Genomic DNA, 23,803 nt, shown 5'->3' with positions numbered 1-23,803 from the left:
CTCTGTAGGGGGCTTGCCAGGTGGATCCCAATCAGGGCACATGCAGGAGTCTGTCTCTGTCTCCCGCCTCTCACGCAATAAAAAAAAAATTTAGTACAGTTAATATTTGTACACTTACTGAATATTAATTTGCCTCAATTAAAATATATACAAGGGGGACAAAAGTAGGTTTACAGTTGTTCTTATGGAAAATAATACAATAATTAATAATACAAGAATAAACTGTGTTTCATGTACTCATAACTGAAAACTTAATTCTGCCCCATCCTGTGTGTTAAGGGGCTAGTAATATCTTTCCATTACCTATATATGCCTAATATCTAATATGTCTAATAATAATTGTAATTATAATAATGATACTGCTAATAAGAACTGTTAACAATTATTTTTTTATTTTTTATTTTATTTTATTTTTTTTTTACTTTTTTTTTTTTTTTTTTGCATTTTTTCTGAAGCTGGAAACAGGGAGAGATAGTCAGACAGACTCCCGCATGCGCCCGACCGGGATCCACCCGGCACGCCCACCATGGGGCGACGCTCTGCCCACCAGGGGGTGATGCTCTGCCCATCCTGGGCGTCGCCATGTTGCAACCAGAGCCACTCTAGCGCCTGGGGCGGAGGCCACAGAGCCATCCCCAGCGCCCGGGCCATCTTTGCTCCAATGGAGCCTTGGCTGCGGGAGGGGAAGAGAGAGACAGAGAGGAAGGCGCGGCGGAGGGGTGGAGAAGCAAATGGGCGCTTCTCCTGTGTGCCCTGGCCGGGAATCGAACCCGGGTCCTCCGCACGCTAGGCCGACGCTCTACCGCTGAGCCAACCAGCCAGGGCCTTGTTAACAATTATTGAGGGCTTACTTTGTGTCAGTTATTGTCAGCACTTTTTTTTTTAAGTGAGAAGAGGGGTGATAGACTCCCTCGTGCACCCTGACCAGGATCCACCTGGCAACCCCGTCTGGGTCCAGTGCTCGAATAAACCAAACTATCCTCAGTTCCTGAGGCCAACACCTGGACCAACCAAGCTATCCTCAGTACCCGGGGCCAGCACTTGAACCAATCAAGCCACTAGATGTGAGAGGGGAAGAAAGAGAGAAGGGAGAGAAAGGGGAAGAGAAGCAGATGGTCGCTTCTTATGTGTACCCTGACTGGGGATCAAACATGGGACTTCTGCACACCAGCGGATGCTCAGTCCATTGAGCCAACTGGCCAGGGCCTAAGCACTTTTTATATATTAACTCGTTTACATAATCTTCATAGTATTATGAAGTAGTTTTCTTATTTCCCTGTTTTACTGATGAGAAAATTGAGGCACAGAGAGCTTAAGTTCACGTACTCAAGGTTACACAGCTGGCAGTCTGGTTCCAGACTCTGTGCTCTAACCCATTAGCTCCCTCTCACCAGCCCTCCTTCCTTCCTGCTCAGAGACGTGCTGAACTTCCTGCGCTCAGGGGACCTGCCGCCCCGGGAACGTGTGCGGGCTGTGTACAAGGAGGCCCAGTACTACGCTATCGGGCCCCTCTTGGAGCAGCTGGAGAACATGCAGCCGCTGAAGGGGGAGAAAGTGCGCCAGGCGTTTCTGGGACTCATGCCCTATTACAAAGGTGAGGGCTGAACTGCCGGACGGGCAGGGTGTGGGGACGAGGGCTGCGAGGCATCTGTCGGCACCAAGCTCTCCGCCGGAGCAGGTGGGTCCGAGGTTCGTGTGTATTACTCAGGATGGGAGAGAATCCCACTCCCTTTCTGCTCGTCCCTCTTGGTCACACTGGGTAGATACAGGTTAAGGAAGGTCTTCCTTGCTTGTGATAGTTATCAAATCACATTTCAAAAGGACAGTCCTCATCCCATCCCTTTGGTTTCCTTTTGCAGTGAAGAACCACGATCCCTTTTAAGTTTGTATCCTGCATAGGCCCACAGAGTCCCTTCCCCCGGGAATCTGTCTCTTCCCTCTTGGGTCCTGCCATCCCTGGGACTCCCTCTGCCCTCCCACTGCCTCGCCCCACTCCCCACCTGCCAACCCCCATCACAGTGATAGCTGCTGTATTCACCCCATAGACCACTTGGAGCGGATTGTGGAGATTGCCCGGCTGCGTGCAGTCCAGCGGAAGGCCCGCTTTGCCAAGCTCAAGGTCTGTGTCTTCAAGGAAGAGATGCCCATCACCCCCTACGAGTGTCCACTTCTTAACTCTCTGCGCTTTGAGCGGAGTGAGAGTGATGGGCAGCTATTTGAGCACCACTGTGAAGTGGATGTGTCTTTTGGGCCCTGGGAGGCTGTGGCTGATGTTTATGACCTGTTGCACTGTCTGGTCACAGACCTCTCAGCCCAGGGCCTCGTCGTGGACCACCAGTGCATTGGGGTGTGTGACAAACACCTCATCAACCACTACTACTGCAAGCGCCCCATCTATGAGTTCAAGATCACATGGTGGTGAGTAGTCCTGGTAGGGAATAGAGTCCCTTCAGGGAGGATGTCCTTTCCCCTAGTGGCTCTGAGAGTCAGATCTCTGGAAAGGCTACTGACTGCCCCAGACCTGCTGAGGTGAGGACCGAGTCCGGAGGCACAGCTCCCAGTGGACAGAGGTGCAGCTGTAGTCTCTCCTGCTGTTCCCTAGGGTCAGGCTCAGGGCTTGTGGCCCACGGGACTTGGTACCTGCACTCACCTGGCCTTTCCTCCAGGCTCGGTAGTGTTTCCCTACGGCCAGTGAGGTCTGGCTAGCTAGGGCTTGGCCAGGAAGTCCAGAGAGGTTTTGTCACTTTCTTTACCTTGCTAAAGAGTTTCTGCCCTTTTTAGAGCCATGTTACCAAAATAACACATAGGCATAATCACTTCCTCCATCGTGTTCAGGTAGTCCCTCCTGTGTTTGTGTCCAAGTGAACATAGAACCCAGTGGGGGTTTATCCAGGTTGCCACTTCATAGTCCCTGGCTGAAGAAGGAGCATCCTTTCTCCTTCGTCCCCCAGGAATAGTCCATGCTTTGTTTTAGGTGTGTAAACTCTATATTCTTCCCAAAACCTATTCTTCACCGCTTTTTGGAGATGTAACCATACTTGCCGAAACCATGCACCAGGTTGGCCTTAGAAAAGCACAATGTTTACAGCCCTGCTTTGGGCCTTGGCTTCTCTTCTCCTCCACCGACCCTCCCTGCTTGAAGGACTGTCTCCTCACAGGGCCAGAGTGTAAGTTTCAGAGGCACCTTTTGAAGATTCCCTAAGTCAAGCAGGCAAGATGTCTCCATCTGTTATCTTTGAGATGTAACATCCTTTCTGGAGGCTCAGAACATCTCGTTGGCTGCCATTTCATCTGTCAGGATCCAGTTTGTTGTGAACCTCCTTAATAGGAACCCCCTCTTTTTTTCCACCCCACCCTCTCTTTTTAAAAAATAAAATAAAACACTTTCTTTTTATTTTCAATTTGAGTTGACATACAATATTATATTAGTTTCAGGTGTACAGCACAGTGGTTAAACAATTACCTACCTTACAAAGTACCCATCTGAAACCACACAGTTATCACAAATATTACTGACTTACGTGGCCTGTGCTGTACTTTCCATCCCCATGACTATTTTTTAAAAGTTTATTTTTTTAATAGTATTTTGTATTAGTTTCAGCAGTATAGTGGAACCCCCTCTCTTTTTTCAGATTTTATTTATTGATTTTAGACAGAGGAGAGAGAGAAAACTGGGGTAGTAGCGGGAAACATCAACTCCCAGTAGTTGCTTCTCGTATGCGCCTTGACCGGGCAAGCCCAGGGTTTCGAACCAGCGACCTCAGCGTTCCAGGTCAGTCCACTGTGCCACTACAGGTCAGGCAGAGCCTCTTCTTTTTAAAACCTTGCTTTATTCCGCTAACATTCTCCTTCTAGGAGAGCATCTGTTCTGGAAAAGTAAAGAAAGGGCTGGGTGAGAGGCACAACTATCCCAAAAGCTGTAGGAGGACATGTTCTATTCCCCAGTCTCAGAGAGAGAAAGAGATCCACAAGGTTCTGCTCCGACTTGTTTCCTTCTCGCGCTGTGTGCAGCCCCTAGGCAGGGATGGTCGTGCATCTCCTAAAGGAAGCCTGTGCAGCGGCAGCGATGTGGAATGTAACATCTGTGCTGCAATGAGGGCTTCTCTCCTGTACACACAATTGTACTAGCCTATATCCAGGTGTTCTTATAGGGAGATTTCTTTTTTTTTAATATGTGAAAAGCTGGTGTGCACAGCTTCACTGGTCTCAGTCTTACAAGACCGTATTGGTGAGGTAGAGCCAGAGAGCCGAGAATGTCCGCATCCTTCTGAGGAAGAGCAGGCCAAGCCCGGGGACCTTGGCTGAATTCCTTCTTGGGGCAGTGGCCTCCTGGGAACACAGATTCTTGTATTGTGTTCTTTTATGAGAGGAGCAGAGATTCAGATGGAGATCTAAGAGGAAAGTACAGTCAGTCATGCTGGTTCCGAGATATGTGTTCTCTCTACTGTTCTCACCCATAATGTATTGTCACTTTTCTGGAGCTGATGTCCCTGCTTGGAGCTTAGTCCAACCACATGGCTCTTGCCTTGTTCTAACAGTAAAGTCTTTCATGTAAGTTGTTCTGATCGGTGTTACTACCTAATACAAGTTCATTTCTTGACAGATTATGAGGCAAGGTATTTAGGAAGAAGTCAGTGCGAGTAGTGAGCAGATGATTAAGCCCACTGCTTTCAGCAGTCCGGCCTTGACCCCCTCTTTTCCACGCCCAGCACATCACATCACAGTGCTTGGTCATTTAGAGACTGTACATGTGAGACCGGGAGCGGCTGGTACACTCAAATGCAGGTTTGCTTAACAGGCCCTGGAAGACTTACTTGGGACTACAGGGACGCTGTGCCTGTGCCTCTTGCTAGAGACATTCGTTTCTCTGTCCCTCTGTGATGTCCTCAAGGTGGTGTGCTCTGTACCACGGTGGGGACACAAGGTTCCAGGCCAGTAGACCAGGAAGCGCAGGGACACTGGCGTCCAGCTTAGAGCTTTCTCAGTGGGTAAAGAACTCAGCGGCCCAGTTTGGCCATTCTCTGATAAGAAGCCAAGGCCAGTCTGAAAAGTGCTTTTGGATGTGATGGTCTGGGGTAAAGGCCTCCAAATAAAATTTGTCTGATAAAGTGACTTCTCCCAGTTGAATTCCTTTTTAACTCTAAATGGCCAGGCCCAGAGCATAAGGATTGGGTCAGGAAGGAAAGTTCCAAAGGAAGAATGCTTCTCCCCGATTGAAAGCAAGTATATTTTTATAGCATTCTTGTGCATAAGGTCAATAAATGCCTGTCATCCTGACAAGGGACTAGACTCATCCTGCCATGAGACAGGCCAGTGGTTATTGACGGGTCCAAGTGTCTGCCTTTGGGGCTTCCCTTTTGACTTTGGGCACCTTTCCTCCCAGGTGCTGTGCTCACTGGTTGGGAAGGTGGAACCTTTAGGAGACAGGACTGTATGGTGCATTGCTAACTATAACGAAGTTCAATGAAAATGAAACACTTAATGGCAACAAAAAGGACAAACAAAAGCACAATGAAACACACTACATCATCCCAGTGGAGGAATTCTTTGGGTAACACTCTAAATATGTAGAAACAATAGAGGAATCCACTCCATTCTTATTCTACCTCTGGTTAGTGCACCAGGCTGTCTAGAGCTTATAGTTCAGAAAGCAGGCAGGTGTGCTCTGACAGTGTCTACTGTATTTCTCACTGGAGTTTAGGATATTCTGGGACCTATCTGAGCCTTGTGCCTCAGTCTAAGCAGGTATTAGAATCTTCCTGGTCAGGGTTGCTCATTGGAGGACTACAAAATTGACATATGCAAACCACAAAGTGGGCGGAGCCTCAGTGTGTGATCTTGGTCTAAGCTGGCCCCTGAAGAGGTTCAGATTCACAACAACAGAACAAAAACTACTCACACTGGGCATTTTGATCCCAATTAGAATTTCAGATATCGCCCTTCTGCATACCTTCTGTCTGTATTTAATTCTGATACAAGTGATTAAGCTCTGTTGGATACCATTTTGCTGGGGCTCTTTTATGAAGTGGTGTGTGCCTCGTGATCCTTAAAAGAAGGAGGCTTTATTCACCAGAAGCCGGAGTATTGGGAACTGGGGTGGGAGAAGCACTTTTTGGAATTCTGGAAGAAACATATATGTGTACCTATGTTAATTGGAGGGAAAGTGGGTTGGCAGGGGGTTGGAGGAGGTGGGAACAATGACGGTGTAGTAGCAGGCAGTTGCCACAAGTGTGGGAGGTCACCTGGGTTCATTGTCTTCCTTCTGTATGGTGTTGGGTTTGTGTACACAGTAAAACTCTTCCTGTGTTCTTTTATGACTTGTCTGTGAGCACTTTGGTGCATGGAGCCTCAGTACCCTCACATGGCATTAAAGTCAACAATTAGAACCTGGGTGCTGTGCCTTTCTTTTTTAGAGACTTACTCTCATCCATCCTCGGCCTCCCACTTTGCCAGCAAATATGTCTTGATTTCTCCTTAAAGTGTGGTATGATTAGGGATGCCATACTTAATAAAATAGGCTCTTCCCTGAGATTAGCAGATGAACTTCTGCCCTGACTTGAAGTTAAAGAGGGATGGGCTCATGAAGGTCTTTCTGTAATTACTCTAGCCTTGCCTCTGTTCCAGGTGGCTGTGTGCCCACCTCACCTAGGCAAACAGCTCTGCCCTCTTCTGTTGAGAGGTCTCCAGGGGGAGAGGATAGCACCGTTGCAGAGTCACTTGTATGGCTCATAGCTGTGTCAGATCACCTTTTCCAAGGGGGAAATAAGTGACTCAGAGTATATGTGAGCCTCAGTGGTTAAGACCCTTCCTTGAGGGAAGTGGGTGTAAGTTGCCCTTCCTCTGAAAGCAGAGTTTTGAGACTTCCTATCTATTGAGTGTTCTCATCAACATGCACCTTGGAGTCACTTCATGGATTAACCCGGAAAGGTGAGTTCTGAAGTGCTGGGTAGCTATGCCACCTCCAACTGCTTAAACTAAAATCTCTGATTATTCTAACTTTTAAACAAAAATACTGCATCATCTGTGCCAAATGTATTCCCTGACCTAATTACTATGGAACACTCACAAAGTAATAATACACTAATAATATCTTATGGCCCTGACAGGTTGGCTCAGTGGATAGAGTATCACCTGGCATATAAACATCCTGGGTTTGATTCCCAGTCAGGCACACAGGAGAAATGACCATCTGCTTCTCTCCCCTGCCTACTCCCCCTTCTCTCTCTCTTTCCCTTCCTCAGTCAGTGGCTTGAATGGTTTGAGCTTCGGCACAGGCACTGAAGATAGCTTGGTTGATTCGGGGTCAGCCTTAGGCACTAAAAATAGCTCAGATTCAAGCATCATCCCCAGATGGGGGTTGCCAGATGAATCCCGGTTGGGGCGCATGTGGGAGTCTGTCTCATTATCTCCCCGCCTCTCAGTTAAAATATTATTAATAATAATATCTTACAACTTAGAAACTGAAGCTCATAGAAGTATAATTTCCCCAGGGGTGCATAGCTAGTAAGTGCCAGAGTCAGGATTCAAGCCCCGAGCCCTTTTCTGAAATCTTCATGGGTTTTAACAGCAGAGCTCTCCCTTCCTCTTGGCAGCTCAGGGTCCCACCTCTGAGGCTCAGGGCTTCACCCTGCCTAACCTGTAAAGATTTAATAGCTAGTTAATACTTTAGACCAGTGGTTTCAACCTTTTTACACTTGAGGACTGGTAAAAATAAAATTATTTCAGGGACTGCTAAGGCCGAAATCACCCTGAGTTGAGCATAAGCGAATTTGACAAGTCATTGGGTTTATAATCTTCATAAAATATCAGGGTAGTTAACTCTTTCATGGACAGGCAAAGTTCCTGGTGGACCAGCTCCGGTCTGTGGACTGGTGATTGAAAACCGCTGCTCTAGACCCAAAGATTATAGACTCCATAATCTTCATACAACATCAGGGTAGTTAACTCTTTCATGGACCAACACGAAATTTCTGGTGAAGCAGACTGGAGGTTGAAAAAGCATTGCTTTAGACAGAATATTAGAAAGACTGCCTTAGATGTGTGGGTCTTAAGTAGACCTGAACATTCAGGAGGTAGATGGGGTCCCTAATATCCACTAGATGGTAAAGGGCCCCACTCATGGGACAATGAGTGGAGGATGACTTAGCAAGTGATTAATGACTCCCTGGCTGGACACAGTGTGGTGGGATAATCCAGGACAGCCTGAATTAATCAGAGACTCGTGCAGCCTACAGGTCTAACCACACAGATGTGCTGTGCAGCTTGACTGTGTGGGGAGGTATACCCAGGGTCATGGCTCCTGGTGTCAAAAGAATAAATGACCATGAGACTAGCTCAGGAGACGTGTGCCTGGCTTGGGGTTCCTGGCCCTTGGACTCCAGGTTTCTGTTCTGCCTCTTTGTCCTTTGTCATCATTTTGAACATGATGACCTTTTAGCTGGCTTTACTTGCTTTTCATTTTGATTTGTATAACTTACAGCCTGTTTCTTTAGCTTTTATTTACTTACCTTTAACCTTCTGTCCTTTGACTCCTTACTGTTTTGATTCTCCTGTCAGGTACCTTAACTTTCTCTATTTTTTTTTTTACAGAGACAGAGAGAGAGTCAGAGAGAGGGATAGGGACAGACAGACAGGAACGGAGAAAGATAAGAAGCATCAATCATCAGTTTTTTGCCTAACCAGGCGCTGGCGCAGTAGATAGAGCGTCAGACTGGGATGCAGAGGACCCAGGTTCGATACCCCGAGGTCGCCAGCTTGAACGTGGGCTCATCTGGTTTGAGCAAAAGCTCACCAGCTTGGACCCAAGGTCGCTGGCTTGAGCAAGGGGTTACTCGGTCTGCTGAAGGCCCGCGGTCAAGGCACATATGAGAAAGCAATCAATGAACAACTAAGGTGTTGCAACGCACAACGAAAAACTAATGATTGATGCTTCTCATCTCTCTCCGTTCCTGTCTGTCTGTCCCTGTCTATCCCTCTCTCTGGCTCTCTGGCTCTGTAAAAAAAAAAAAAAATCATCAGTTTTTTGTTGCGACACCTTAGTTGTTCATTGATTGCTTTCTCATATATGCTTTGACTGCAGGCCTTCAGCAGACCGAGTAACCCCTTGCTCGAGCCAGCGACCTTGGGTCCAAGCTGGTGAGCTTTTTGCTCAAACCAAATGAGCCCATGCTCAAGCTGGTGACCTCGGGGTCTCGAACCTGGGTCCTAGGCATCACAGTCCAATGCTCTATCCACTGCGCCACCGCCTGGTCAGGCAACTTTCTCTATTTTTAAAATATGGTTTTAAACTTAATTTCTTTTTTTTAAGTCAGAGCTTCTACTTCTGCTTTATTTTTTTTAATTTTTCAATTACAGTTGCCATTCAGTATTGTATTAGTTTCAGATATACAACAGTAGCTAGACATTTATATAAGTTATAAAGTGATCCCCCAATAAGTCTCTTACCCACCTCACACCGTATATAGTTATTATATTATTGACTATATTTCCTAAGCTGTACTTTACATCCCTGTGACTGTTTGGTAACTACCAGTCTGTACTTCTTAATCCCTTCCGCTTTTTTACCCATCTCCCCAATGCCTCCCCCAGTCCCCTCCCATCTGGTTACCGCCAATTTGTTCTCTGTATCTATGAATTTGTTTCTGATTTGTTTGTTCATTTATTTTCTTTCTTTAAGTAAAGAACATGTATGAGTAGGATGCTAATGAAGGTAGTTCTTGTTCCGAGCAAGAGTAATTATGTGCTTTTCTCTGCCCCTAGTCATTTCTACAATGACCTTATTAGCTCTGAACATTAGGTACTTTATATTTTCCTTTAGAAAAAATCTTCTAAAACCTAAACACAAGGAAAAACTGATAGTGTTATTATCAAAGTTATAGATCTAGGTTATCTACTAAAGGTAGCCAAACTCTAACCTCTGCCTCCAACAGATCCCCTCACCCCCTACACAAAGTAACAGTAAATACAACCTTAGGAACAGGGCAGCTCCATTTTTGGACTGCTAAGGACTTCTTCCCTAACATACTTGGCATGATCAGAAATCCTGGGATTTCACCTCCTCCAACCACTAACACCAAGTGGGAAGAGGACTGTTGTGCACCAGGAAAAAAAGTCCAAAACAGCTGGGAGGAAGACATTGGATTGAAACATCTTGAACCTTCAGAAGCACTTCATAAAAGGGGTAATGAGATTGTGATGCACATTTTCCAGCCTACTGTCATCTCAGTAGCAACCTGATTCGTCCTTCTACAAACTCTTGACTTTTAAAAAATTTTTTACTTATTAATTTTTAGAGAGAGAGAAAGAGAAATATTTATTAGTTCTAACCATTCATGCCATCATTGGTTGATTCTTGTGCCGTAACCTAGGATCAAAGCCGCAACCTTGGCATGTTGTGACAGTGTTGTAACCAGCTGAGCTACCGTGCTAGGACCAACAAACCATAACTTTTGGAGGATTCTCCTAATGTATTACAGATCCTGATGTTTTCCTGTATCATGGGATCTCAAGAGATAGCCTGGCTCCAGTAGATTTTTGGAATAGATGTATCTATACTTCTCTCTGTCATTACTAAAATCAAGAAATAGAACCCCATGTACAACAAAAATTGGAGCTTGACCTCCATTAGAAGAAATGTATAAGTTTGGTTGAATCTTACACATTTGTTTGTGGGTTTTTTTGTTTTGTTTTTGACAGAGACAGAGAGGAATAGATAGGGACAGACAGACAGGAAGGGAAAGAGATGAGAAACATCAGTTCTCCGTTGTGGCACCTTAGCTGTTCATACCTTTGTTATTTTTATAAAGGAAATGGGATGGTGCCATGAGTTGGCTTAAGTGTGTATCAACCTCTATAGATGCCTTTATTAGTGTGTTTTTCAACGTTACAGCCTGACTACCAGCTATACTGTGGCTTAGTGTATCTGCCTAGGGGCCCACCTGTGTGTGCACATTCGGGCGCTTATTTCTCTCTTCTCGCCTTGTCAGTTCCACCTTTTCCCTCTGCTCCCGACTGTCCTGTCTTTGGCATTTTATTGCTGGTTGGCCACTTCTGGCCATGCCTCATTGGCATCTGGTAGCCAGCTGTGGCAATGACGCTGCCCAGGGCTACTCTCTTCTCAGGCAGATAAGTCCCTTTTGCACTGAGGCCCGGGACTTTCCAGTTCAGCTTTCCCACCTGGCCAGCTAGGATTTGGAGAGCATTTTTAGCCCCCTTTATAAGCTCTGTATCCATGTCCACAGCAGCAGCAGAAGATGCCCACAGGACCCCACTGAGCAGACAAGTTAGCTTCACCCTCCTCCACCCCAGAAGGGAAGAACCAAAATACTTTACCAAGAGTTCACCAAGAGCTGCCTAACAAAAATATGAAATTCCCTGATGAGCTGACCACACCACTGTTAGCTAAAATGAGGGTGACATTATTTACTTGGCATTCCCATAAATCAAGGCAGAATATATCTGCCTCCAGGCATATTCAGGGAATGTTCCACCCAATTGCTTAATATTATTCCTCAAAGTGCGCTCTGTTTGGAAGTTCTTTTTGGTCTGGAGAGTCAGAACTCAATCCCTCTGTAGTCACTTGTAGGACTATTCCCCCACTGCCATTAGCTGGGCCTTTAGCCCCGAGGATTCCACTGGGGTGGAATTTACAACCTGATTTTGAGCCTGTTAGTTCCCTTCGCTGATGGGATGTGAATCCTGATCCCTTTATGGCAGCAGCACCCACCGGATAACCTGAATTTGTGGATTAAGAGCAGAGGTAGAATTCTCAGATAAGTACAGCCAGGGTATCTGCATGAAACAAAAGTGTTTCTTAGGGGCAAGGCTTTCCAAGATAAGCAACTGTACCTCAGGATTCGGGGGCTTATAGGCAGGACTGGTCATTGACTCATGGCCCTCAGCTTCCTCACTTGACAATTCTATCTTGTTAGGAGGTGGGTTCCCCTGATCCTTGCTAAGGATCCAGCATTCCAATAGCCAAAAACCCTGTACATCTTTTCTCTGATCCTGGTCTTATACCACCAGGGCACCCTTCAACACCTTGGTGGAGGTCTGAATGAAGCAGAGCGTAGGCAGTGTCTGTCCCGTTCCTACATCTTCATGATCCTGGCATTGGCCAGGGTAAACAATTCTTGTAGGTGTAAGAGTTGCGTTATCAACAGACTGAAGGTCGGGAGGCCCCATTTGGAGGAACCCCTTCAGGGATATCTGTTTACACAGCTTGGAGCAGTTAGGGTGAACTGGGAGCTTGGTCCACATAGGACTGGCTATGTTTTTTAAACAGTTTGGCTTCAAAGGATGCTCCATACATATGGAAAACCCCAAGAAGCCAGCAAAGGAGTTTCAGCTCTGGTTGTAGCTGACTGAGAGAAGCCACTGCAAACCGTAGGTAGGTATCCATGTGCCACAGAGGTCAGCCAAAACTCAGAGCCTCCCAAAGTGGATACGAAAAGGAGTTGTATCCACTCATTATGTCTGATTGGTGTGTTGGGAGAGGAAACTGATCCCCCCTATTGCTATCCCACATGCCTCCTCATTCATTCCAAATGGAAAATGACATAGAGACTTCTTGAGACTTTACATCCAACATATTAATCTATACTGTCTCTTTTGGTGATTGTGCCTGAATTGCATTTGGAGTCATTTATATTAGGAGAAAATGACACATTAATTTTGAAAAATTTATATCTTTAATATAAGTAATTATAATAGCCTTGTCATAATGAGAAATTGGCTAATAAAAAGTAACAACTAAAAAGAATATAGGAGTAGTACATATAAGTGAAAGGCAGAAACTGTGGGCCAAGCTGAAAACACAAGGCTAGTGTGTTCCAAAAAGGAAAGTTTATTAAAAAATGCCTGGGTGCAAGTGGGATGAGACCAGCAAAGGGTGTCAGCCTGAGCATTAGATATAGGGGTTGCTGGAGGCATTTGCTGGCATGTGGTTGCCTGCACCTGGATGTGCTCAGATTACCATATCGGGGTTTGTGGGCTTGGTCACTGAGTTGATGATGAGTGTGTGTGTGTGGGAGTCAGCTGCAGAAATATCTCCTTTGTAAGTTTTTTTTTTTTTCTGATGTAGCACAGGCCTAATCGGCACAGTCCTATCTGATGCCCTTGGTAAAATTTGAAGACAGCTAAGAGGTCAGGAATCTCCCAGGAACAGCTGGGTCCTGGCATTCTGGGCCTATGGCTAGGCTTTTACAAACAACCATTGTGATTTAAACTCCTCTAATTGTCAGGTCCCTCCACAGTGTAAGCTTTTCCTGACATTTTTGCAAAGGTAAACTTTTTGCTACATTTCAACTTGGAGGCCAAGAAGCCATTAAGAAAGACAATAGCAAGCAAATTAACTACAACCTCCCAGTGGGGGATGAGAATGTTCTGTTTTTAGCACTAGTGGGAAGTTGGGTGAGCGGAATTTGAGTTTTAAAGGGGCTCTGGATTTAAAGGAGCCCTGAACCTAAACCTGACCATAAGAAGCAGCCACTACCCTGAGGGCTGAGATAGAGGATCCAAACAAGAACCCCCCAGGGCTGATACTCAGATTTTTTTGGAGAGGGTATGACCATGACTTCCTGAGTGGCAGAGAAGTCACTGGGGTGCTGTGTTGTTGGAACTTGCTAGAAGAAGTCTACCTTGTAGGGTGCTGGGAAAATCTGTTCATGGGAGATGTCTTGCCAGAGGCACTGTTCTACAAAACAACCCCAGGAGAGTGCTGGGGAAAGCTGTTGGCCTCTTTGTGCTGCTGACTAGCATGCACTGCAGGAGGTGGGTGCTGGAGCAGCTGTATGTGGTGTGAGCACACACACCAGAACCAAAAGGAAAGTTGTACATGGTGTGAGCACGCACCCCAGAACCAAAAGGAAAGTTGTATGTGGTGTGGGCACGCACACCAGAACCAAAAGGAAAATTGTACTTGGTGTGAGCACGCACCCCAGAACCAAAAGGGAAATTGCACATGGTGTGAGCACGCACCCCAGAACCAAAAGGGAAATTGTACGTGGTGTGAGCATGCACCCCAGAACCAAAAGGAAAGTTGTACTTGGTGTGAGCACGCACCCCAGAACCAAAAGGAAAGTTGTACGTGGTGTGAGCACGCACCCCAGAACCAAAAGGAAAGTTGTACTTGGTGTGAGCACGCACCCCAGAACCAAAAGGAAAGTTGTACGTGGTGTGAGCACGCACACCAGAACCAAAAGGAAAGTTGTACGTGGTGTGAGCACGCACACCAGAACCAAAAGGAAAATTGTACGTGGTGTGAGCACGCACACTAGAACCAAAAGGAAAGTTGTACATGGTGTGAGCACGCACCCCAGAACCAAAAGGAAAGTTGTATGTGGTGTGGGCACGCACACCAGAACCAAAAGGAAAATTGTACTTGGTGTGAGCATGCACCCCAGAACCAAAAGGGAAATTGTACATGGTGTGAGCACGCACCCCAGAACCAAAAGGGAAATTGTACGTGGTGTGAGCATGCACCCCAGAACCAAAAGGAAAGTTGTACTTGGTGTGAGCACGCACCCCAGAACCAAAAGGAAAGTTGTACGTGGTGTGAGCACGCACCCCAGAACCAAAAGGAAAGTTGTACTTGGTGTGAGCACGCACCCCAGAACCAAAAGGAAAGTTGTACGTGGTGTGAGCACGCACACCAGAACCAAAAGGAAAGTTGTACGTGGTGTGAGCACGCACACCAGAACCAAAAGGAAAGTTGTACGTGGTGTGAGCACGCACACTAGAACCAAAAGGAAAGTTGTACGTGGTGTGAGCACGCACACCAGAACCAAAAGGAAAGTTGTACGTGGTGTGAGCACGCACACCAGACCAAAAGGAAAATTGTACTTGGTGTGAGCACGCACACCAGAACCAAGAAGGGAAATTACACATGTTCTGAGCAAACACACTAGCCAAAAAGGAAAATATTATATATCTTCCCTCTTACAATGTTTCACCAATGTCCTTTACTAATAAAGCTTAATATTACACTAATTGGCAAAGGAAAAGTTTTCAAAGGGCCCAACCCAATTTTTGCGGAGCCAATGATGACTAGGGAGCAAAGAGGCAACCGACAACTAGCACAGCGTCTATCTGCTGATGACTCTCAAATACTCCTGCCCCGGCTTCTCTCCTCAGTCTGGAATCATACACCCATAACCTGCTCGTGCTGCTACTTAAATACCTGTTATCAGGTATGTATATCAACTTAATACTTCCAAGTGGAATTCCTTATTTCCCCTCCCCACCCCAAATATCTTCCTCATTTAATCTGCTCTGTCTCAGAAGATGACACGGAAAATCTGAGCATCATCTTGGACGCCCCTCCTTACCTCACCTTTTACTTGCCGTTCATCACCAAGTATTTGAGTTCATCTTCAAGATATATCTTGAAAACATTCACAAATTTACTTGTCCAAATCACCGTCTTCCTTCACCCTGCAGTGTTCAAAAACCTCTGGGCTTAATTTATTCTGATTAACCCCTCTAGCCTGTTCTCCAGAATAGTCTTTTGAAAGCTTGGATTGGTCCTGAAATATGCCTACTTAAAACTCTTTGCTTTTAGACTAAACTTGAAAAGACTTACCATGGCCTGGCCACGTAGCTCAGCTAGTTAAAGTGTCGTCCCAATATACCGAGGTTGTGGGTTTGATCCCCAGTCAGGGCACATACAGGAATCAACCAATGAATGCATAAATAAGTGGAACAACAAATCAGTGTTTGTTTTTTCTTTCTCTTTCTCTCCCTCTTTCCCTTCCTCTTTCTAAAATCAATTTTTATAAAATGCTAATTGTGAAAAGACCATGGTCGGTATGGTTCCTGTGTACCTCTTCACCTCAGCACACCACCCTACTCCTTGTTTTCCCATCCTCCACCCTGGCCTTCTTTCTGTTCCTGCCTCAGGTTTTTGTGATTGACATTCCCTCTGCCTGGAATGACTTTCCTCCAGCCCTTCTCATTCACGGCTAGCTCATTTTCTTATTTTTTGTTCCAACTTAAATGTCACACACTCAGTGGCACCTTCTCCATGTCATCTGAAGTACACTCCTATTACTGTCTAACATCACCCTATTTCCTTTGAGTTTTTTCTCCCAATAGTTTTGCTTATATCTGTTTCTTTTTAAATAAACTCCCAGAGGGCAGAGATTTTGTCTGTATTGTTTACAACTATATCTCTGGAAAAGAGGTGCTTATTCAAGGTCTGTTAAATGACCTGTCCAGTATATGGACAGGAGACCTCATAGGGCATCTTAGTATTACTATGCCTTGTGATTAAAGTCAGTGGAAAACTACAAGAACCCAATTCAGGCAGGATCACCCCCCACCAGGTAAAGAAATTAAATATGGAGACTTAGTATAATTTAAGGAGCTGCATATGGATATGAAATTGATAAAGAGTGTAATTGTGATGTTTAATTTTGTGCCAACTTGGTTGGGCCATAGTTCTTAGATACTTGGTCAAACACTATTCTGGATGTTTCTGTAACAGTGTTTTTAGATGAGATTTACATTCAAATCAGTGGCCTTTGAGTCAAGCCAGTTACCCTTTATATGGGTGGACCTTATTCAATCAGTTGAAGGCCTACATAGAACAAACTGCCGACTTCTCCGAAGCAGGAGGAATTCTGAAAGCAGACTGCCTCCGGACTTCATCTGTAACACAGGCTCTTCCTGGTTCACCAGCAGACTAGACTGCCTTTGAACTGCAACTCTTCTCTGAGCCTGCTGGCCTCCCTCATCAGACTTTGCACTTATCAGGCTTCCCAAATCACATAATCCAATTCTTTATTAAAAATTATCTTCCTATATATACTATTCCTACTTATCCTAGAATCTTTCTTTCTCTCTACATATATAATATAAATATATAATATATAGAGAGAGATTTATTTGCATCCTAGGAAAATATGTATCTATAATGAAGTCCAAAGGTAGCATACTACATATTTTGTCCCCTTAAAATTCTTATTTAACAGTATCTGTTGGAGATGTGTCCATTTTAGTACATATAGAGCTGCCCTTCCCCCCTTTTAAATTTGATACTATTCCATTAAAAGTATGTTCCATGAGCCTGACCAGGTGGTGGCGCAGTGGATAGAACGTCAGACTGGGATGCGGAGGACCCAGGTTCGAGACCCGGAGATCGCCAGCTTGAGCATGGGCTCATCTGGTTTGAGCAAAGCTCACCAGCTTGGACCTAAGGTCGCTGGCTCGAGCAAGGGGTTACTCAGTCTGCTGCAGCCCCATGGTCAGAGAAGGCACGCATGAGAAGGCAATCAGTGAATAATTAAGGTGTCGCAACGAAAAACTAATGATTGATGCTTCTCATCTCTCTCCGTTCCTGTCTATCTGTCCCTATCTCTCTCTATATATATAAAATAAAATAAAATAAAATAAAAGTATGTTCCATGAAAGAATGTTTAAAAAGAATTTCTGCTATTTTATGAGATACACTGTAAATGCCTCTATCAACAGATTAATAAGCCTTTCCCACATTTAGGTAAACACAGTTCTCAACTTTCTTGTTCTTGATAAAATAAAGACTACTTGGAAACTTAAAAAAAAAAAAAAAAGGTAAGAGGGAGACCTTGCGTTTACCTGATTAATTTTGTCAGTGTTTATAGATTTGGGTCATGGTTGCCCACAATATGGTTTCAGCAAGAGAGAATGTACTCCTTTGCTTATTTGAATAATCTGTTTTCCCTGTTTTTGATCCTTTGGAAAATGGCTTATATTATGTGGTTCCTAAACTGTTTCTTGGGAATTTTGTTACGTGATAAGCCCTTCTGCCATAACTTTTTTTTTTTTGTATTTTTCTGAAGCTGGAAACGGGGAGAGACAGTCAGACAGACTCCCGCATGCGCCCCACCGGGATCCACCCGGCACGCCCACCAGGGGCGATGCTCTGCCCCTCCGGGGCGTCGCTCTGCCGCGACCAGAGCCACTCTAGCGCCTGGGGCAGAGGCCAAGGAGCCATCCCCAGCGCCCGGGCCATCTTTGCTCCAATGGAGCCTTGGCTGCGGGAGGGGAAGAGAGAGACAGAGAGGAAGGAGAGGGGCGTGGAGAAGCAAATGGGCGCTTCTCCTATGTGCCCTGGCCGGGAATCGAACCCGGGTCCCCCGCACGCCAGGCCGACGCTCTACCGCTGAGCCGACCCGCCAGGGCTATAACCTTTTGATTATCTCCTTGAGGCTCTCCCCTGGGTTGCCTTTTTAATAGGCAACCTTGATCCATTGGGGCAGAGAGCTAGAGAGAATCACTTTCCTGAAAGCTAGAGAAGTCCTTGGAAGAACTTATGGGCATACCTGATGTGTTGTTGTGGTCAGGGGAATGGCAGAACTCACATGCCTACTCTTGGAGCCACAGGATAGGGTCATCAATGGTAAACTAACATGGACTAATGATGTAGAAAGGTGAAATTCTCCAAAGAGAAGCTAGGTAAGCAAAAAAACATACTCAACTAGTTTTACAAAACTGTATGCTCTTTCCCTGTTCCATAGGGACCTCTGTTTATGCTGGCAAACATTAGTCATAGCTACATTATATGAGTTCAGCATAGATCCCTAGCTGTTGATGGTTTCTCAAAGTCTTGCATAATGCAAAAATAAGAAAAAAACCAATTCCCTCTGAGGGATAAAGGAGCAAAAGGGGAGAGGATCAATTTTAATGGCTTTTCTTTTTAAAATATATATTAAATGATTTGGTGTACCTTTTTTAAGAATTAATTACTTTTTAGAGAGGAAGGGGGAGAGAGAAAGAGAAACATCAGTTTGTTGTTCCAGTTATTTATGCATTTATTGATTGATCCTTGTATGTTCCTTGAGCAGAAACTGAACCTGCAACCATAGTGTACTGGGACAGTGCTCTAACCAACTGAAATACCTGGCCACGGCTGGTGTAGTTTTTTTGTTTGTTTGTTTGTTTTAATTTTTTAATTCATTTTAGAGAGGAGAGGGAGAGAGAGAGAGAGAGAGAGAGAGAGAGAGAGAGGAGAGACAGAGAGAGAGAAGGGGGGGGAGGAGCTGGAAGCATCAACTCCCATATGTGCCTTGACCAGGCAAGCCCAGGGTTTCGAACCGGCGACCTCTGGTGTAGTTTTTGATGAATTGAAAACTATACATAGCAAGTAGAAAACTATATATAGCAAGTAGGACATATAGTGCCCTATCATATAGCAAGTAGAAAAGGTAATCCTCCTTTATAATAATAATATAAATTTACTATCACAAACCAGCTAAGTTTCATTAAGAAAGATTTGTTTCTTTTATATCATTGCTGCTAGAAATAATGGTTCAATAATATAGAGTTAAATTTCCTGTCTTAGATACATTATTACAATTTGAAACTATAGGAATGTGTTATAACCCTCTGAATAAAATGAGAATCCATGAATTCAATTTGACATAAATAATTACATGAACTGTAGAAAAAAATTTTTAATTACAGTAATATGTCAACTAATAAATATAGAAAAAATGATGGGGTTAGAAAATATCCATTGTCTAGCAACCATTATAACTAATTTAGGCAAAAATCATCAGTGGATTTTAAAACTAAGAGATGAAATTTTGAAGAAAAACAAGATATTTATATAGTCTCAAAGTATTCTTGTAAAAATTACTAAATTACAGAGGTAAAAATAGTAACTTTACAGTGGAGACACTTGAGACTCAAATTTAATCATGTAATCAAAGTCAGCATTAGCCACAATGGGAAAAACCATCATGTGCACCACCTATATTGCCCTGAGAGGGACACATTATTTATGTGATTTTTAGAGGTCAAAAATGGGTAAATGCCTGACCAGGCGGTGGCACAGTGGATGGAGCGTCAGACTGGGATGCGGAGGACCCAGGTTCGAGACCCTGAGGTGGCCAGCTTGAGCGCGGGCTCATCTGGTTTGAGCAAAAGCCCACCATCTTGGACCCAAGGTCACTGGCTCGAGCAAGGGGTTACTCGGTCTGCTGAAGGCCTGCAGTCAGGGCACATGTGAGAGAGCAATCAATGAACAACTAAGGTGTTGCAATGCGCAACAAAAAACTAATGATTGATGCTTCTCATCTCTCTGTTCCTGTCTGTCTGTCCCTGTCTGTCCCTCTCTCTGACTCTCTCTCTCTCTCTGTAAAAAAAAAAAAAAAAAAGGATAACCTGTATTAAATCATAAGAAAACATCAGACAAAACAAAAATGAAGGACATTTTTATGACTATCTTATACATTTCAAAAATGTCAAGATCAAGAAAGACAAATTAGTCCTGGCCAATTGATTCAGTGGATAGAGCATCAGCCCAGCATGTGGACTTCCCAGGTTCAATTTCCAGTCAGGGCACACAAAGAAGTGACCACCTGTCTCTCCCCTTCCCTCTCCATTTTCTCTCCCTCTTCCCCTCCTGCAGCCAGTAGCTCAGTTGGTTTAAGTGTTGGCCCAGGGTGCTGAAGCTAGCTTGGCTGGTACAAGTGCCAGCCTCAGGCACTAAAAATAGCTCGATTGATTTGAGCTTTGGCCTCAGACAGGGGCTGCTGGGTGGGAGCCGGTGGGGGCGCATGCAATAGTCTGCATCACTGTTTCCCCTTTTCTCACTTAAAAAAAGAAAACAAAGACAAATTACAATGGAAGAACTGCCTGACCTGTGGTGGTGCTTTATCCAGGTGTTGACCTGGAATACTGAGGTCGCCAGTTTGAAACCCTGGGCTTGCTTGACCAAGGCACATACAGGAAGCAACTACTATGAGTTGATGCTTCCCACTTCTCCCACCTCTTTCTCTCTCTTCCTCTTTCTCTCTCTCTCTCTCCTCTCTCTAAAAATCCATAAATAAAAAATAAAAACAAAATAAATGAAAGAACTATTCCAGATTAAAGAACATGAAAAAGCCCTGTCCAGATAGCTCATTTGGTTAGAGCAGGGGTTGGGAACCTTTTTGGCTGAGAGAGCCATGAACGCCACATATTTTAAAATGTAATTTCGTGAGAGCCATACAACAACCCATGTACATTACGCATTATCCAGTAAAAATTTGGTGTTGTCCCGGAGGACAGCTGTGATTGGCTCCAGCCACCTGCAACCATGAATGTGAACGGTAGGAAATGAATGGATTGTAATACATGAGAATGTTTTATATATTCAACGTTTTTTGGTTTTTTAATTAAAGATTTGTCTGTGAGTCAGATGCAGCCATCAAAAGAGCCACATCTGGCTTGCGAGCCATAGGTTCCCAACTCCTGGGTTAGAGCATCATCTCGAAGTGCTGAGGTTTCTGGTTTGATCCCTGGTCAGGGCATATACAGGAACATATGTTCCTTTCTCTCTCTCTCTTTTTCTCCCCCTTCCTCTCACTAAAATCAATAAAGGGAAAACAGAAGAAGACTAAAGAGACATTACAATTAAGTGATTCTGGCTTAGGTTTGGGGTCATGAAAAATAAGAGCTATGAAGGACATTCTTGAGACAATTGCTGAAAATTTAATAAGGACTATAGGTTAAATAATAGCATTTTATCAATGTTAAACTAATTTTGATCATTTTTGCTTTGGTTTTCTGAAAGAATATATATATTTTTTCTTTTAATTGAGGGCCAGGGAGGCAGAGACAGATTCCCCATGTGCCCTGACTGGGATCCACCGGGTAAGCCCTACCAGGCAATACTTTGCCCAGCTGGGCTGCAGCTTTGTTGCTCAGCAACTGAGCTATTTTAGTGCCTGAGGCCAAGGCCATGGAGCCATCCTCAGTGCCTGGAGCCAACTTTGCTTGAACCACTTAAGCCATGACTGTGGGAGGAGAAAAGAGAGAGAGAGAGAGAGAGAGAGAGAGAGAGAGAGGAGGTGGTGGAGAAGCAGATGATCACTTCTCCTATGTGCCCTGACCTGGAATTGAATCAGGACTTCCACACACTGAACTGACACTCTACCACTGAGCCAACTGGCCAGGGCCAGAGAATATTTTTAGTCTTAGAAAATACTAAAAAAAATACACACTAAATATGTAGGTATCAAGAAGCATAATGTCTGCAACAGTGTCAATTTTTTTCAGGAAAAAAGCACAAAAGCGTGTGTGAGAGAAAGACAGACTGAACAAATTGTAAAGAAAATGGGGAAAATTTACAAATTAAAGAAGCTTAAGAAACTCCAAGGAAGATAAACTCAAGAGACCTACACCATATCAAAATGTAGAAAGCCAAAGGGAAAAGAACCTTCAGAGCAGCATGAGGGAACCATCTCATCATATACAAAGGATACGTAATAGGATTATAAACTGATTTCTTATCAGAAACTATGGTGGTCAGAAGGCAGTGGGATGATATATTCAAAGTGTTAAAAGAAAACCTGTCAACCAAGAATTCTATATCTGGAAATATTATTCTTCAAGACTGAAGAAATCAAGACATCACCAGATAAACAAGAGTGTAGGAGTTCATTACTAATAGACCTGCTTCATGAGAAATGCTAAAAGTAATCCTTCAGGCCGAAAAACAAAGAAGGCTGAAACAATAAGTTGAAACTATATGAAGATATAAAGAACACTGGTAAAGGTAAATACCCAGGTAAATGTAAAAGTTAGTATTATTGTACTTTGGTTTGTAACTCCTGTTTTTTCTATATGATTTAAATGCATATGAGTAAAACATAAAATACAAACCTGTGTTAACAGGCACACAATTTATGAAGATGATGAGAGCAAGATAAAATGAGAGGAACAGATGTATAAGAGCAGAGTATATACTATTTTAAGTAAGTTGTTATTATTCAAACTAAGTTTTTATAAGTTTTAAGATGTTAATTATAATTTCAAGGTAACAACTAAGAAAATAAAAAATACACAGAAAATGAGAGAAGATAATCAAAATTGTAGGCTACAGAAACACAACTAAATGGCAAAAGATTCAATAATGGGCAAATTGAGGGACAAAATATAGAAGGCATATAGAAAACAAGTAGCAAAATGACAGAAATAAATCATTATCAGTAATTTTATTATAAATTACTTCCAGTTAAAAGTCAGATATTGGCAGAATGTATTTTGTAAAAAGTTCCATCTATATGCTGTCTATAAGACATTCACTTTAGAGACAAAGATACAAAAAGGTTGGAAGTAAAAGGATAAAAAATATAGTCCATGCCAGGGGTCCCCAAACTACAGCCCGCAGGCCACATGCGGCCCGCCACACTTCCAGAAGGGGCACCTCTTTCATTGGTGGTCAGTACTCAGCGGATGCATCCTGTGCTCCTGGAATACTGTATGTGGCGGCGGTGCTCAGGTACAGTACTACTGCCAGTAACACGGGATGCATGTGTCAGGGCTCTGGAAGCGCATCATATCACTTGTTATGGCTAGCAGTGACAAATATGGAACCAGACATTGACCATCTCATTAGCCAAAAGCAGGCCCATAGTTCCCATTGAAACACTGGTCAGTTTGTTGATTTAAATTTACTTGTTCTTTATTTTAAATATTGTATTTGTTCACGTTTTGTTTTTTTAATTTAAAATAAGATATATTCAGTGTGCATAGGGATTTGTTCATAGTTGTTTTTTTTATAGTCGGCCCTCCAACAGTCTGAGGGACAGTGAACTGGCCCCTGTGTAAAATGTTTGGGGACCCCTGGTCCATGCAAACAGTAATGAAAGCACAGCTGAGGTGGCTATATTATTATTAGACAGAATAAATTTTACATTAAAATGGTCATATGAGACAGGAAGGGCATTAAATACTGAAAAGGATTTATCCAATAGATGATACAATTATAAGCATATATACACATATAACAGAGCAATATATATATATATATATATGCAACAAAAAGGGACAGAATTAA

The 23,803-nt window shown here is 43.9% G+C and overlaps 1 protein-coding gene across 8 annotated transcripts in view; it reads left to right on the top strand.

Annotated features, from left to right (window-relative positions):
* Positions 1–23,803, top strand: part of LOC136403583 (BTB/POZ domain-containing protein KCTD7) — a 106,451-nt gene that overhangs the window by 10,752 nt on the left and 71,896 nt on the right. For 4 of the 8 annotated variants that reach the window (XM_066382474.1, XM_066382471.1, XM_066382470.1 and 1 more), the window contains exons 3-4: positions 1,416–1,594; positions 2,046–2,418. In XM_066382474.1, the coding sequence (XP_066238571.1) occupies positions 1,416–1,594; positions 2,046–2,418 (552 nt within the window). Of the gene's footprint in view, positions 1–1,415; positions 1,595–2,045; positions 2,419–3,142; positions 6,387–22,020; positions 23,144–23,803 lie in introns of those variants that run through there. The other 4 variants (XM_066382478.1, XM_066382479.1, XM_066382477.1 and 1 more) reach the window with 4 other exon arrangements.

This window comes from Saccopteryx leptura, chromosome 4 (genome assembly GCF_036850995.1).
Source record: "Saccopteryx leptura isolate mSacLep1 chromosome 4, mSacLep1_pri_phased_curated, whole genome shotgun sequence".
Lineage (NCBI taxonomy): Eukaryota > Metazoa > Chordata > Mammalia > Chiroptera > Emballonuridae > Saccopteryx > Saccopteryx leptura.
Note: the sequence above shows the minus strand (reverse complement) of the source record. Positions and strands in the feature narration are given on the sequence as shown.